The sequence below is a fragment of the Pseudorca crassidens genome, chromosome 17 (assembly GCF_039906515.1).
Source record: "Pseudorca crassidens isolate mPseCra1 chromosome 17, mPseCra1.hap1, whole genome shotgun sequence".
Lineage (NCBI taxonomy): Eukaryota > Metazoa > Chordata > Mammalia > Artiodactyla > Delphinidae > Pseudorca > Pseudorca crassidens.
The window spans coordinates 73195803-73210430 of NC_090312.1; the positions used below are offsets into that span (position 1 = coordinate 73195803).

The 14628-nt window shown below is 35.6% G+C and overlaps 1 protein-coding gene across 18 annotated transcripts in view; it reads right to left on the minus strand.

Moving 5' to 3' along the window:
- The window catches only part of SGK3 (serum/glucocorticoid regulated kinase family member 3), a 147028-nt gene that overhangs the window by 12593 nt on the left and 119807 nt on the right, over positions 1-14628 (minus strand). For 16 of the 18 annotated variants that reach the window (XM_067712171.1, XM_067712167.1, XM_067712166.1 and 13 more), the window contains 7 exons: positions 13077-13126; positions 10729-10786; positions 6692-6775; positions 6453-6584; positions 2569-2681; positions 2439-2475; positions 572-658 (listed from right to left, as the gene is read on the minus strand). In XM_067712171.1, coding sequence (XP_067568272.1) covers positions 572-658; positions 2439-2475; positions 2569-2681; positions 6453-6584; positions 6692-6775; positions 10729-10786; positions 13077-13126 — 561 coding nt within the window. Of the gene's footprint in view, positions 1-571; positions 659-2438; positions 2476-2568; positions 2682-6452; positions 6585-6691; positions 6776-10728; positions 10787-12419; positions 13046-13076; positions 13127-14628 lie in introns of those variants that run through there. The other 2 variants (XM_067712172.1, XM_067712168.1) reach the window with 2 other exon arrangements.

The following is a 14628-nucleotide window of genomic DNA, read 5'->3' on the forward strand; positions in this document are numbered from 1 at the left end:
CTGCCACCCAAATATAGGCAATGTTAACATTTTGCCATATTTGCTTTAGCTTATTTCTTTTAAAAAACAGCTTTATTACGATATTCACATACCATGCCATTCACCCACTTAAAGTATACAATTCAATGGCTGTTAATATATTCACAGAGTTGTCCCAACATTAACTCAATTAATTTTTGGACATTTTCATCACTGATTCATGATTGTTTTGTTGTTTTAAGAATTAGAAATGTAATCAAATGTTTGAAGAAATCTAAGGTAAACTTTTAACATTAAAAACAAGTAAGCATAATTCATCTTTGTTGGGTTATCTGTGGTATCTCAAAATCACAGTTAAAAAAATATCAACTATCAATAAACTTTAAATGTTCAGAAGGGATGATTATCAGATATTTCCAGCTGGCTGGAAGCTGAAAATATTTTTACTCTACTTTTCTGATTTCAAATTTTATATATACAAATTTTATATAAAAATTTTATATAAATTTTATATATTCAAATTTTATATATACAATTTGTGATTCATTTTAGCATTTTATACATGAGTACATGAATGAGACATATATCTTACCTCTGGTGTCCCACAAAATGTTGTTGTGGTGTCAGAAATAGCAATTCCTTCTTTACAAAGCCCAAAATCTGTTAAGACAACATGTCCCTGACAAATACAGGGGCAGTAAGATGAAAGAATGCATGGACATAAATTGACACTTATTAAAACCATTGGATTTTGAAATAATCATAGATTAAAAGGAAATTGCAAAAACAGTACAGAGTTCCATGTCCCCTTCCCCCATCTTCCCCCAATACTGACATCTTATATAACTGTAGTAGTGTCAAAATCAGGAAACTGACTTTGGTATAATACTGATAACTAGACTGCCAACTTTATTCAGTTTTTGCTATTTTACATGCACGTATTTGTGTGTGTGTATGTGTAGCCCTATGCAATAGAGACGTATAGATTCGTGTAACTACCACCACGATCAGACAGAGAATGTCCATCATCCCAAAGGAACAAAGGAACTCTCTCTCATGCTACTCCTTTATCTTTGAACTCCCCTATTCCCTCAGTCCCTGTCCCCTTGCAACCACTAATCTGTTCTCCATCTCCATAGTTTTGACATTTCGAGAATGTTATCTAATGGAATCGTGCAGTGTGGAACTGAGTCCACTTTGAGGTGGACTCTATGCCACTAATCATAACAACACAAAAATCATAACTAGTAAATGGAACGTAATGAAACTTAAAACCTTTTGCACAGCAAAGGAAACCATAAACAAGATGAAAAGACAACCCTAGAATGGGAGAAAATATTTGCAAACGAAGCAACTGATAAAGGATTAACCTCCAAAAATATACAAGCACCTCATGCAGCTCAATGTCAAAAAAACAAACAACCCAATCCAAAAATGGGCAGAAGACCTAAATAGACGTTTCTCCAAAGAAGATATACAGATTGCCAACAAACACATGAAAGGATGCTCAACGTCACTAATCATTAGAGAAATGCAAATCAAAAACTACAATGAGGTATCACCTCACACTGGTCAGAATAGCCATCATCAAAAAGCCTACAAACAATAAATGCTGGAGAGGGTGTGGAGAAAAGGGAACCCTCTTGCACTGTTGTTGGGAAGGTAAATTGATACAGCCACTATGGAGAACAGTATGGAGGTTCCTTAAAAAACTAAAAATAGAACTACCATACGACCCAGCAATCCCACTACTGGGCATATACCCTGAGAAAACCATAATTCATAAAGAGTCATGTACCACAATGTTCACTGCAGCACTATTTACAATAGCTAGGACATGGAAGCAACCTAAGTGTCCATTGACAGATGAATGGATAAAGAAGATGTGGCACATATATACAATGGAATATTAATCAGCCATAAAAAGAAATGAAATTCAGTTATTTGTAGTGAGGTGGATGGACCTAGAGTCTGTCATAGAGTGACGTAAGTCCGAAAGAGAAAAACAAATACCATATGCTAACACATATATATGGAATCTAAAACAAAAACAAAAACAAAAAAAAGGTTCTGAAGAACCTAAGGGCAGGACAGGAATAAAGACGCAGATGTAGACACCAGACTTGAGGACACAGGGAGGGGGAAGGGTAAGCTGGGACAAAGTGAGAGAGTGGCATAGACATATACACACTACCAAATGTAGAATAGATGGCTGGTGGGAAGCAGCTGAATAGCACAGGGAGATCAGCTTGGTGCTTTGTGACCACCTAGAGGGGTGGGATAGGGAGGGTGGGAGGGAGACGCAAGACGGAGGGGATATGGGGATATGTGTATATGTATAGCTGATTTATTTTGTTATACAGCAGAAGCTAACGCACCATTGTAGAGCAATTATACTCCAATAAAGATGTTGAAAAAAAAAATCATGCACTAGTAGATTTTTAAAAGACAATACTTACTACTGAATCCAAAAGAATATTTTCTGGTTTCAAGTCTCTATCGAATTAAAAGGAAAGAAAAGGAAACCTGAATATGAACTGAAATAAAATAATAAAAAGACATTTTAGAAGTGAAATTTTAAAAATTTACCTGTACACTATTTTGATGGAGTGCAAATAACCCAATGCACTGGCAATTTCAGCAGCATAAAACCTAGCTCTGTGTTCAGGAAAGGATCGTTCTCTTTGTAAGTGAAAAAACAGCTGTAAAATTGAAAAAAAAAAAAAAAAAAGAATATTAAGATCATTCACACATAAAGTGAAACAAATATATTCTAAAAATACAAAAACAGGATTTATCTTTGTTACTTTGAACGTGAGATAAAAATGCACCAAAGCACAGAACCGTGACTCCCCCTTGCCTATGTATCCCCTCCACCTGGCAATCATGGTCTCTTCAACCACAAATCTTTCCCTATCTGTGCTTACTGCTCGCTCATCTCCCATGTACCCCTCAATCCCCAGTGTGGCAGTATCCTCATACCACTCCAGGCAACCTCCCTAGAAAAAATTATTAATGGAGACCAATGATTTTGATACTGCCATGTAATTATCTTACTGGGCCTTTTTTGACTGTTCTTTCATTTGAAAAAACCAAACACTATTTAGAGATCGTAAACTAGTGGCTGGAAGATCAAATCTAACCCACAGATATAATTTGTTTTAACCAAAGAATGTTTTCAGAAAAATCTAAAATAATTGGTAACATTTAAAAACTGGGAAATTTTTTTTTTTTGGTTAAAATTCATAGTTTTGGTTTCTTCTGGGGAAAAAAAAAGGGTGGGGGGAGATCTGCACCATTAAGCCTAAATTCAATATGGTAGCAACTGGCTGGAGATCATTGGCAGCTGGACTCTCCAGTTCATTTCTTACACTTCCTCCCTAACTTTCAATGTATTTTTCACAACCTGTTCTCTAGTCATCAGGTTACCTGCCTAGGCAAAGTTTGCTCTAGGTCCTTACTCTAAGTCTTTGGACTTCTAAAACAACAATCTCTCGTTGGGGGCTTTCTTCTACCTTGGACAGTTCCATCTCCGCTCCTTTCTGGGCCCTTATGCTGCAGGGATTGACAAATTGTCTGTCCTAGGTTTCTCCACTGTTATTCTTTCTCTGGATACCTTCCCAGGCAACTTAATCCATTCCAATGATTTTAACCACCACTCTATGTTGATGTCTCTCGTGTGGACAGCCCTCTGCTTGGAGCTTCTACTGCAAAAATCTGCTGCCTGCTGCTCTTTCTTGAATATTTAACAAGCCAACAAATTCAATTTGTCTAACCCAGAGCCCCTGGTCTTCTCTTACAGACTTACTGCCACTGCTGTATTGTCTCATTTAATGATATCACCTTCTACCCAGCCCTCTAAACCATGGGAGGCAGCAAGGTAAAGTGGAAATAGATTTTCAAACTGAAAATCTAGCTGATCAGCCTTGGGTTCAAACCTTTTTGTGTGTAATTCATTTAACTTCTTTGATTTTCAAAGATTGTCCCCAATTTTTTCTTAGCCTCTTCTGAAAGGTGATGGTGAAGATCAGTTACAATAGATCGTGACAGAGTAGATAAATGGGGCTCACCTGGGATTCACCTCTACTGCTCCTTTACCCTTAGTCCCTATATCCAAAATATGAATAAATTCTTCTGTTTTTATCTCTTATTTATTTATGGGACACTCCCCCCCTTTTAACCATTACCACTGCTTTTATTAGCTGCAGCTTACTCTACTGTAATACTTTATTTATTGACCTTCTGATCACATCTAATACACTACTACTGATGAAAATTACCCCAAATGAAAATCTGATCATTCACTAATAACAGCTAACAACCACTGCTTACTAAATCAAAGGTACTATGCTAAAGACTATATGCTTGTATTATTCAATCCACCCACCTATTTTGAAGTAGGAATTGATGAGGAAGCTGAGACTCAGAAAGGCTTGTTTACATGCCCAGTATCATAAAACTTATTTGTTTATACTCTACCTGACTCCAAAACAGATCTGAAGTAGTATACAAAGATAAATATCACAGGTCAAGGTTAAAATGCAAATATGAACATTGGGGGGCAAATAACAGTAATAATAGGAAACACATAATGAAATCACACTCCTCTTACCTCTGTCCTTTCTCATCCTTATTCCTCTTCTACCTGTTGCCCCATTCAACCCCTGCACCTTAACATTCTCTTTTCTTCCCCCACTATCTTAGTCAACTCTATCTTTTAGAAGACAAGCCTACTTCCTTCCACCTTTGCCATCCAGTTTAGGAGTAGTCACTGTGTAATAAGGGCTCAGAAGCAAAGTCCTAAAACAGCATTAACAAACCACAGACAAGCAGGAAACGTGCAGCCAGTATCCCACCTGCAGTTAGATTTCTGCACGATATTTCAAAGACACAGGTGGTACTTAAGAATGGGCTTTGCAGTTGGGATGTCCAGGTTAAATCCGGGGCCTGACAAGTACTAGAGCACGGTGATACTGAGAAAGTTACTTAACCTCTCTGAGCCTTAATTTCCTTACCTACAAAATGAGTATAAGAGTGTTTATCTCAAACAGTTGTGATGATAAACTGATATAACACATGTAAAATAATTACAAAGTGCCAGGCCCTCAATAAATTCTTGTTATATGTTAGCACTCACCACATACAAATAAAACCACACCTTCAAGGTGGGAACGATGTGGGGTCATCCACATTCCTGAATCAGGGTGCATGGGGGATTCATAATCCCGCTTCTGAGGAGTCTTAAGGCATATTTACCATAGATGTAAGAGGTTGAATAATGATTCTTTTTATGACCATCCCCAAAATGATCTAGGTATGTCTGATCTTTCAGGTTTGCAGAATAGAAATCGGTCTTCTGTGTAGTTCCTTTATTCTACAGATAAGTGCACTATAGTAAGGTTGAAATACACTTCTCTTCTCCCTTTGCTCTGGGATTAAGGGATGGAAGATCCTTTTGTAAAGATATAATAACATTTACCAGTTAAAATAATTTTTAGAGACATTTACAGGTCAGAGATCAAACGAATTAGAAAAGTATGAGGATTAAGAAGCAGAGGAACAGGGGGTGGTCAGCTGCCTCGATCCTGGAATCAGACTGAGCTCAATTCCTGGCTCCATACTTACTAACCCACATGGCTTGATCAAGTTACTTAGCTTCTCTGTACCTCAGTTTCTTTGTCTTATGCAACACAACTGTTGTGAAGATAAAATAATATGTATAAAGAGCCAGAGTGCTGGGCACATAAGGATGCTCAATACATGTTAACTACTACTGGAATTATTATCTTAACAGCAGCATTTCCCAAAATGTATTTCAATATCCCTCTGATTCAGAGTTTTGGGGAATACTGTTAATAGACTTGGTTCAAACAAAAAACGGGACTGTGTGGTAAAAAAATTTTTTTAAAATAAATCCAGGCTTTCAGGCATAATTTCTCAAAGTCTTTAACATGCTGAAACATTGTAACTACCACGAAGCACACTGTTAATCACCAAGGGGATGTAACAGGAAACATTTTCCAAACTGGCTTCACCACAGAACCCTTTATTACAGGATCATCTCATCTGATTAATAGTTTGCACATTTTGGAAAATGACAGGCTAGAGTAATATTTATATGCAACTATTGAAACGATAATTACCAAATATTACAAATCAAGTTTCATTCTAATGTTTCAGTATATATTCTTGCTATATAGCTCAGCGACAAAACTACCCATGAAGTCTGTAGCTTCGTATCAAGGTTCTTTTATGAACCTTCCCACCTACACCATAAGCTGCTTAGGAAAAGAGCTTTATGTCTCACTTCTCTACATTCTGCATTGTGCTGATTAGCCAGTGCTTTAAATACTGCTGCTACTCAACATAGAGCTGTTTATGCTGGGCTTTGCTTCCAACACTGATAAGAGAAACTTGAACTCTATTTTTTTTCTAAACATTATCAATACTAGAAAACTAATTATAAAACTCACCTCCCCTCCATTAATAAAATCCAGAACAAAATAAAGCTTTTCAGTTGTTTGGAAAGAATAATGTAATCCAACCAAAAATGGATGTTTCACATTTTTCAAGAGCACATTACGTTCAGCCATAATGTGTTTTTGCTGTTAAAAAAAAAAAATGGTAAAAAATCAGCTTGTATTAGACACCAGAAAACAATTCTGTTAACTGAGAAAACAGGTTTAGGAGAAACAAAGCTATTTTACTTTACCTCTTTTCTGTTGAGAACTATCTTTTTCTGTAACACTTTGACAGCATAAAATTTTCCATCCAGTTTCCGTTTTGCAAGAAGAACCTGTTATAGTTAAAGATTGTACCTACTATTAGAAATTTCAATGTTTTGATAGGAACAATTCACTTATCAATAAGTCAATACTTAAATTTTTAAAAAATAAAGTCCACAAAGGACCTAGATAATGTGGTGTTTTTATTTTGAAAATTGAAAATTACTGAATTTATTTCTCCAATTCCACTTTTCCTTAGATATTTTAATAAAACCAAAAAGTGTTGATGATTTAAATGGCCAGGCATCATTTCTTTGTCACTTAATGTGCTAATGTTTGAGGTTTTTACTAAATTTAAGTGTCAAAATCTATACTGCTTGAGAACTGTGTGTGTGTGTGTGTGTGTGTGTGTGTGTGTGTGTGTGTGTGTGCGCGCGCACATGCATGCTAGCCCTGAGTCCTGAAGAGTGTCTTTAGAAAATACTGAGGCTATAAATTTCATGTCTACATAAAAAAAGGAGAGGAAAATGGTTTCTAGGTGATCAAAATGTATTTTTGTTTTAACATTTGGGTTTCTCTTACAGGTTTCAAATTTAGAAGCACTCAGAGCAAGAAGCACCATGTATAGCTGAGATTCTATAATGGGCTGGGGTGCATGCAGACACTTCATGGATTTGAAGAAACTTAGAAGATCTTGCCCCAGAAAAAAAGGCAGACATACTCAAAGGTTTACAAACAAATTTTAAGGGATTCAAGACACCCTACAAGTTGTGTAACTATTAGATGATATATTCTAAAACGTTTTGAGATGATCTGCCACTAGTGACAATGCTGGGCATTACTTTTGAGTACATCTGTGGTCTTCCTCACTAAAACCTGTAACCACAGTCTAATCATGAGAAAAACACCAGGCAAATTCCAAAAGAGATACACAATATACCTAACCAGTGCTTCTCAAAACCATCAAGGTCCTCAAAAACAAGCAAAGTCTGAGAAATTGTCATAGCCAAGAGGAGCCTAAGGAGACATGACAACTAAATGTAATGTGGTGTCCTGAATGGGACCAAAAAAAGGACATTAGGTAAAAACCAAGGAAATCTGCATAAATGATGGGCTTTAGTTCATAATAATGGATCAATATTGGCTCACTGGCTGGAACAAATGTACCATACTAACATGTTACTAAATAGAGCAAACTGATGGCTTGGAAATTCTCTGAACTTTCTCTTTACTCTATTTTTTTTTTTTGTAAATCTAAAAAGGTTCTAAAAAATAAAGTCTATCAATTAAAATGTTTGTTATTCATAAAAAAGGAGTCAAAACATCTTCAGGGTGAAAATGTCCTGAGTTCAATTGCTGGCATCTTTCTCATTTCTCAAGCTTTTGTTTTTTACAATATTTGACTCTGTTGAATGTTCCTTCCTTCTTACATTTTTTCTTTTCTCGACAGCTCCCCAACCCCCTGAACTTCACTTCTCTACTTTGATTGGTTCATCTTTAAGTATATTCTAAGAAAATAATTCAAAGAATGTGGCCATTAGGAGGCACACTGAAGGGTAGACATTTTTTCAGCAGATTGGTAGATGTGGAAAATAGGTGGTTAAGAAACAGATGGGCAAATGGAAAGTGGAACCAAGACCACCCTTTGTAGAAAAGCTTAGAATAAATATGAGATTTCCATTATTTATTTTACTTTATCATGTATATTTTTCTATTTTTCAAATACATTGTGAATCTGTAGTTCTCCTTGCTTTTCCTTCTTTTCTGTATTCTGCTTTTCTTTGTTTTATTGTACTTTGTTGGTTTCCAACCATTTTGCAAGATTTAAAATTTTTATTAAACACGTATATAGAAAAACTCGTAAACATTACAGCTCGATAAATTATTCCAAAATGGACACATTATGTAACCACTTCAGGTTAAAACAAAACCAAACACTGTCAGTAGCCTGAAGCCTCCCATTTGCCCCATTCCAGAAACTATCCATCCCTGTTCTTCCTCAAAGGTAACCACTATTTCCATTTGCAATAACACAGGTTAGGTTTTGCCTGTTTTTGAATTTTATGTAATTAGAATCACATAGACAAAGTGGTCTCTGCTTGATTTTTTTCACTCTAAATTATGTAATGTGCGTTCACGTGTGGTATGCAGCACAGTCTTCATATTTTCATCACTGTGCAGAGTACTGCATTCCACAGACATACCACACACAATTTATCCACTCTCTCACTGACATTTAGATTATGAACAACGATGCTTACGAACATTCTGGCACACGCCTTTCCTAGCACATATGTGCTTGAATTACTGGTGGCTACATAGCTTGGAGGAGAACCAATGTGTCACAGGTAATGCATATATTCAGCTTCAGTATTTAACACCAGTTTTCACAGCATAAAAAATGAAACACACAGGAACAAATCGAATTAAAGATGTGTCAAAACTCTACAAAGAACAGTATAAAACATTATTGAGAAAAGTTAAAGATGAATTAAATTAACAAAGGGATATGCCATGGTCACAGACTGGAAGACTTGATATTGTTAAGATGACAATTCTCTCCAAATTGATCTAAAGATTCAATGCGATCCCAATCAAAATCCAACAGAATCTTATGGAACTTGCCATGCTAATTCTAAAATTTAATATTGATATGCAAAGAGCTAAGAATAGTCTCTTGAAGAGGAACAAGGAGGGGAAGACTTGTTCTGTTGGAAATCAAGCTACATTTTCAAGACAATGTGGTACTCATGCAAGGATACACAAATAGATTAATGAAACAAAATATAAAATCTAGAAACAGAAATATAAAACAAAATCTAGAAACAGATCCACGCATATAGACACTGGATATATGATGAAGTTTGCCATGCAGAGCAGTAGGGAAAGAACAGCCTTTTCAATAAACTGCGTGGGATCAGTTGAACATCCATAGGGAAAAAAATGAACTCGACCCTACACCTCACATTATAAGCAAGAACCAATTTCTAGTAGACTCTAGATCTAAACATGAAGTTTCCAAAAGATTAATGCTTTTTGTTTTTAACAACAGACTATCTCTAACATTCTAACAGACTGTGAGCATTTTGAGAGCAAGATCTATTTCGAACTTTCTATTGCTTATATTATTAGCACAATGCCCAGCATGTAGCAGGTGGCAAATATACATTTGCTGAATTAATGAACACACATGGGTGTAATTTTATGGTCGCAGTTTCTGGTCTCTAGGGAACTCAGAAAAAAAAAACTACATCTAGATATACTGAAAGCTATGAATACAGCACACTATAATTAAACACGTACATATTTATTTTTACTACAGATTGAAGTATAATGCAAAAAAGAACTTAAATATATTTGATGATTCTGACAACTCCATCTATGATGCCTCTGCCCTTAGGGATTCTTCTTGCTTGGTACGGTCACACTGTCAAGCTACGTGCTTCATCTGACATTCACTGCATGAAGGGAGACAGCGTCCTCAAACCTCCCTTTCCTTCTCCAACTGCTATTTACACAGCTGCTCACTGTTGTCTTTCCGGCCTCAACTTAAATAGCACCTCTTCAAAGAAGCCATCCTTGACCAATTCATCTAAATAGGGATTTTCCTCCCACTGACTATTTTCCTCTGTCTCTTGACTCTAGTCTTCATTTCCTTCGTAGCTCCATTGCTACGTGTAATTATTTACTTGACTGCATAACTTTTAATTGACTATTTCCCCCACTAGGTTGTGAGCATCACAAAGGTATTAACCATGTTATTTTTGTTCAGTACTATCTAACTAGGCCCCAGAACAGTGCTTGCCACATAGGAGCTCAACAAAATACTTATTCAACAAATAAATTTTGGGTTAGAATTTGAGTAGATGCTTAGTATCCTGAATTATTCTGTCAGTACTCTGAAGGTAGAGAAAGCATCTTAATTCCATAGCCTGCATACCAACAAGCCCCGTGGTCTTGCATGTATAAAGCATACATTCCTTAAGTACTTACTTACTGAATGAAAAAATAAAAACACTCTTACCTTGCCAAAGCTGCCTTTTCCAATAACTTTTAAGAAATCAAAGTCTGTTGGTTTAGCACTGAAATAAATGAACAATGACAAGAATTAGCCTCCTAGAAATGGAAAGATGTTAACTTTTCAACATTTTTTAGCGCCTCACTCTTTAATAGGCAAATCTTGGGTACACTTCAGCATGATAACTCCAGCTTTCACAGTGGTAGTATCTCATCTTTAATATAAAATAGGTAATAATGAACAGTAATAATATCTACTTTCTGATTAGATAAGACATTTTATAATTTTATTTAAGCCTTGTTAAGTTTGGCTTAAGAAGGACTTCAATAATAGTCTCTTTGGGAGAAAAAGATCTTTCTTTCTTTCTATCTATCTATCTATCTATCATTTCTCTATCGTTTTGAACTCAGGGTAGCAAACCACTTTTATTAACCATAAACCTCACCAATGCTCTTAATAAGGAAACTGAGTAACTATATAAATTAGTGACACATTGCAAGGACTAAGTAGTCTGGTAATTATTCTGAAAAGGAAGTTACTAGCTGGAATACCTACTAAAATCACTAAGATTTTCTGACGGAGAAAAAAGTCATCACAGTGTTTTGCATACATATCACTTGTATGTTAAAGATAAAAGAACTCTCTACTTATTCTCATAGATGGTAATGTAGGAAAGCCAGGAGTCCAGAAGGCAGAAGGTTATTTATTTGCACCTCAGGTAAAAACAGCATTGGCTGTATACAGGCAAAAGCACGTGGCTGCAGAAAGATGAACTTAAGCAGCCACAAGAGCTGTTTTCTTTAACGTGGTATGAATTCCTAAGTTGTACTAGGGAGAGTGAAATGACTCCATTTAGATTTTAAACGTCCTTCAATTCATTACTGAAAGAAATAGTCAATTCAAACATAAGAGTAACACCAGGTCTGGGTTAAATAATAACAGGTCAAGATTAGGGAGATAAATACTTAACTAAGCTTAGATGTTTTTCTTCTTCAAGAACCTGCTCTTTGGACTAGTTATTTTGTTCTTTAATGATATGCTGAAATACTGAAATAATTTTTTGAACGAACGTAATAGTGAAAAAACATGCAAATCCCTCAAGCAGTAAACACGCCAACCGAGGCCATACCCAAGGCCCCACTGTTAACTGTTGGTGATGAATCCTAATTGAAAGCAAACTTCCATTTTGTGCTGCCTGACAAGCTCAATGCAATAATGACAGAAAAGATGCTCAAAACCAAATTTCCTCTTCCAGTTACCATCCCGTTTCTTTGCTGTCCTTTGCAGCAAACCCATCAAGTAAGTTGTCTAAAATCACTGTCGATACCTCCTATACCTCCTATTTCCCCTCCTGTATTTCTCTCCTGAACCCTTTCCGGTCAATCTTCTCCCCACCGCACCACTGAAACTGTTCAGAGGTCACCAATGACCTATCAGGGGTCCATTCTCAATCTTCATCTTACCTGCCCCATCAGCAACATCAACAGAGTTATTTACTCCCTTTCTTCACCTGCTTTTGTGACACCCCATTCCTGGTTTTCCTACCTTACTAATTATTCTTTCTTAGTCTCCTTTACCATTTCTCCTGTCTATACTCACTCTCTAAGTGGACCAAAAGGGTAAGGGGAAGCACAGTGTCCTGTGATAAAAGATAGAATACTTCAGAATTAATCCAATAAGCCTATAAGGATAATTACAAGTAAGGATAGCAACAATGCATTCCTCTTCCAGCCCACAGCAGTTATGACTCATCTGTCAGGGCACTCCTCAAACTGAGCCAAGAAGTAGCCTTGGACTCCTTCTTTGTATTCCAGTGAACTGCTGGAGTTGACACTTAAGATGAAGTCCACATTTGTCACTCCTCAAAATGTTTCCCCTCTGCTCAAGTAAATCTGGGACTATGGGAGAAACTGGATAAAGAAAATTTAATAGCCTTTCATATGCTAATTTCCATCAAGACTCCTCTGGAACAAGCTGACTAACAACTAGGGTTGGAGTTGTGACACTGAGCACCAAGAGAATATCAATTTGGCCTCCACGGATGCTTTTGCCAGAGTACTTTCCCAGGTACCTCCCAGGACTTATGGTCCCCACACACACACCAGGAAAGTAACAGTGGCAAAATAGCCGAACCCAATTCAACAATCTGTGGATTAAAAACTCCTCAGAGCTCTACTAAAACAAGGAGAAGCTAGAGCAGTAAATTAGGCAAGCGTACGACAGTATTATATTCACTGTAACTATAGTTCTATTTCACAGGCTTCCAGTTAAACTGGTATAATTATGTACATCTGCACATTTGCAAAAAATCTTCCTCAAATCCAGTGAGATTGTTTGAAACAAATTAAACCTACTGAGGATTTCCAGATGGTCCCAGGTTAATGTTCTGTGAGGTAGAGTGTAGCTGTTGGGATGGAAAAAAAAAAAAAGAATTTAACATTCTTACTGGAGCGTCTTATCGGTTAATGGATATTTTTTAAATAAAATACACATAACCATACCACAGATATTTGTCATATTAAAGAAACCTAAAGCCCTAATGCTTAATAAATGTACAGACTTTTGGAAAGATACACAATCAATATAAACATAACCATTTTAATGATAAATTTCAAGAGCAGTTGTAAGGAAAAATGTAAGGCAGAAATCAAAGTCAAAGTTGGCAAATGAATGAAGTAAACTGGGGAAAGCTCTTTGGAAGAGCTGGGCATTGAAACCACAATTGAAGAGGAATCATTTTTTACATTAAAAAAATTGGTTAAAAATAGCTTTTGTTTTTAAATTTTCAAATATTTTTAATAAGCTATTATTAAAGATAGGAAATGATAGTATGATGATGATTAAGACTGCAAATGCTGGATTAAAGTTTTAATTTGAGAGGAAGTAAACTTATTTCTAAAGCAAATACATAAAACCAGGAGTGCTTTTCTTCCTAATTCCACCATTGTGATAGTATCAAATTTTTAGATAGGCTTTTCTCTTTACAACAGTTAACAAAGTAAATTTAATCCCTGTTATTAACATAGAAGCAAATCTTTACTCACCTAGTATACCATAAAGCAATTTAACTAATTAAAATTCTAGCTCACTAATAATCAACTAGAAATTTAACTCAAAATCCCAAAAGATTAATCTAGTGATCCTTCTACAGTGAGCACTTCTCACAAAAGCCAAGTGTAAGTGAATTCTTCTGCACATAAATTCACTATGAAATTCTTTATACATTCAGAGAATTAAATCAGAGATGTCTCAAATATGTACACTTTTACTAGAGCTCTATATAATTATACTTCATATAAGCTATAGATATGAAGTAAGCTTTTAAAAACATCTCTTTAAGTTCATCAGAATCAACAAATTTTACCTAAGCAATTTCTTATTAGAGACATATGTCATATATATTCCCACTTAAATTCATTTGTAACTTACAATCTCCAGAATACAAGTTTTTTTTTTTAAATAAAGGGCAAAAGATCGAAAGTATATTTCGTATGAAGTAACAACACTGGCACCAACTTTTTAGTGACAAATCAAATGTATTTCTTACTGACACCTTTACATGAAAAATCTTCATTGAATAAAATTTTAATCCACAGAAGACAGAAATAAAAGGAACCATAACAGTCTAGCTCAAGACAAAAAAAATATATAAACACTCCGGTTCATTAGATGAGATTTGTCCTGTTGTAGCATAGTTTTAACATGAAGTAATCTCCCCCTGCTCCCCAGTTTTTCTGAGATATTATATAACTGACATATAGAACCGTATAAGTTTAAGATGTATAGCATAATGATTTGACTTATATATATCATGATTATGTTTAAATATTATAGTATTCTATGCAATTTGATAATGTAATCAAACTAAGTTGTAATTTCAATACACTTATTCTTTTAATGAATGTG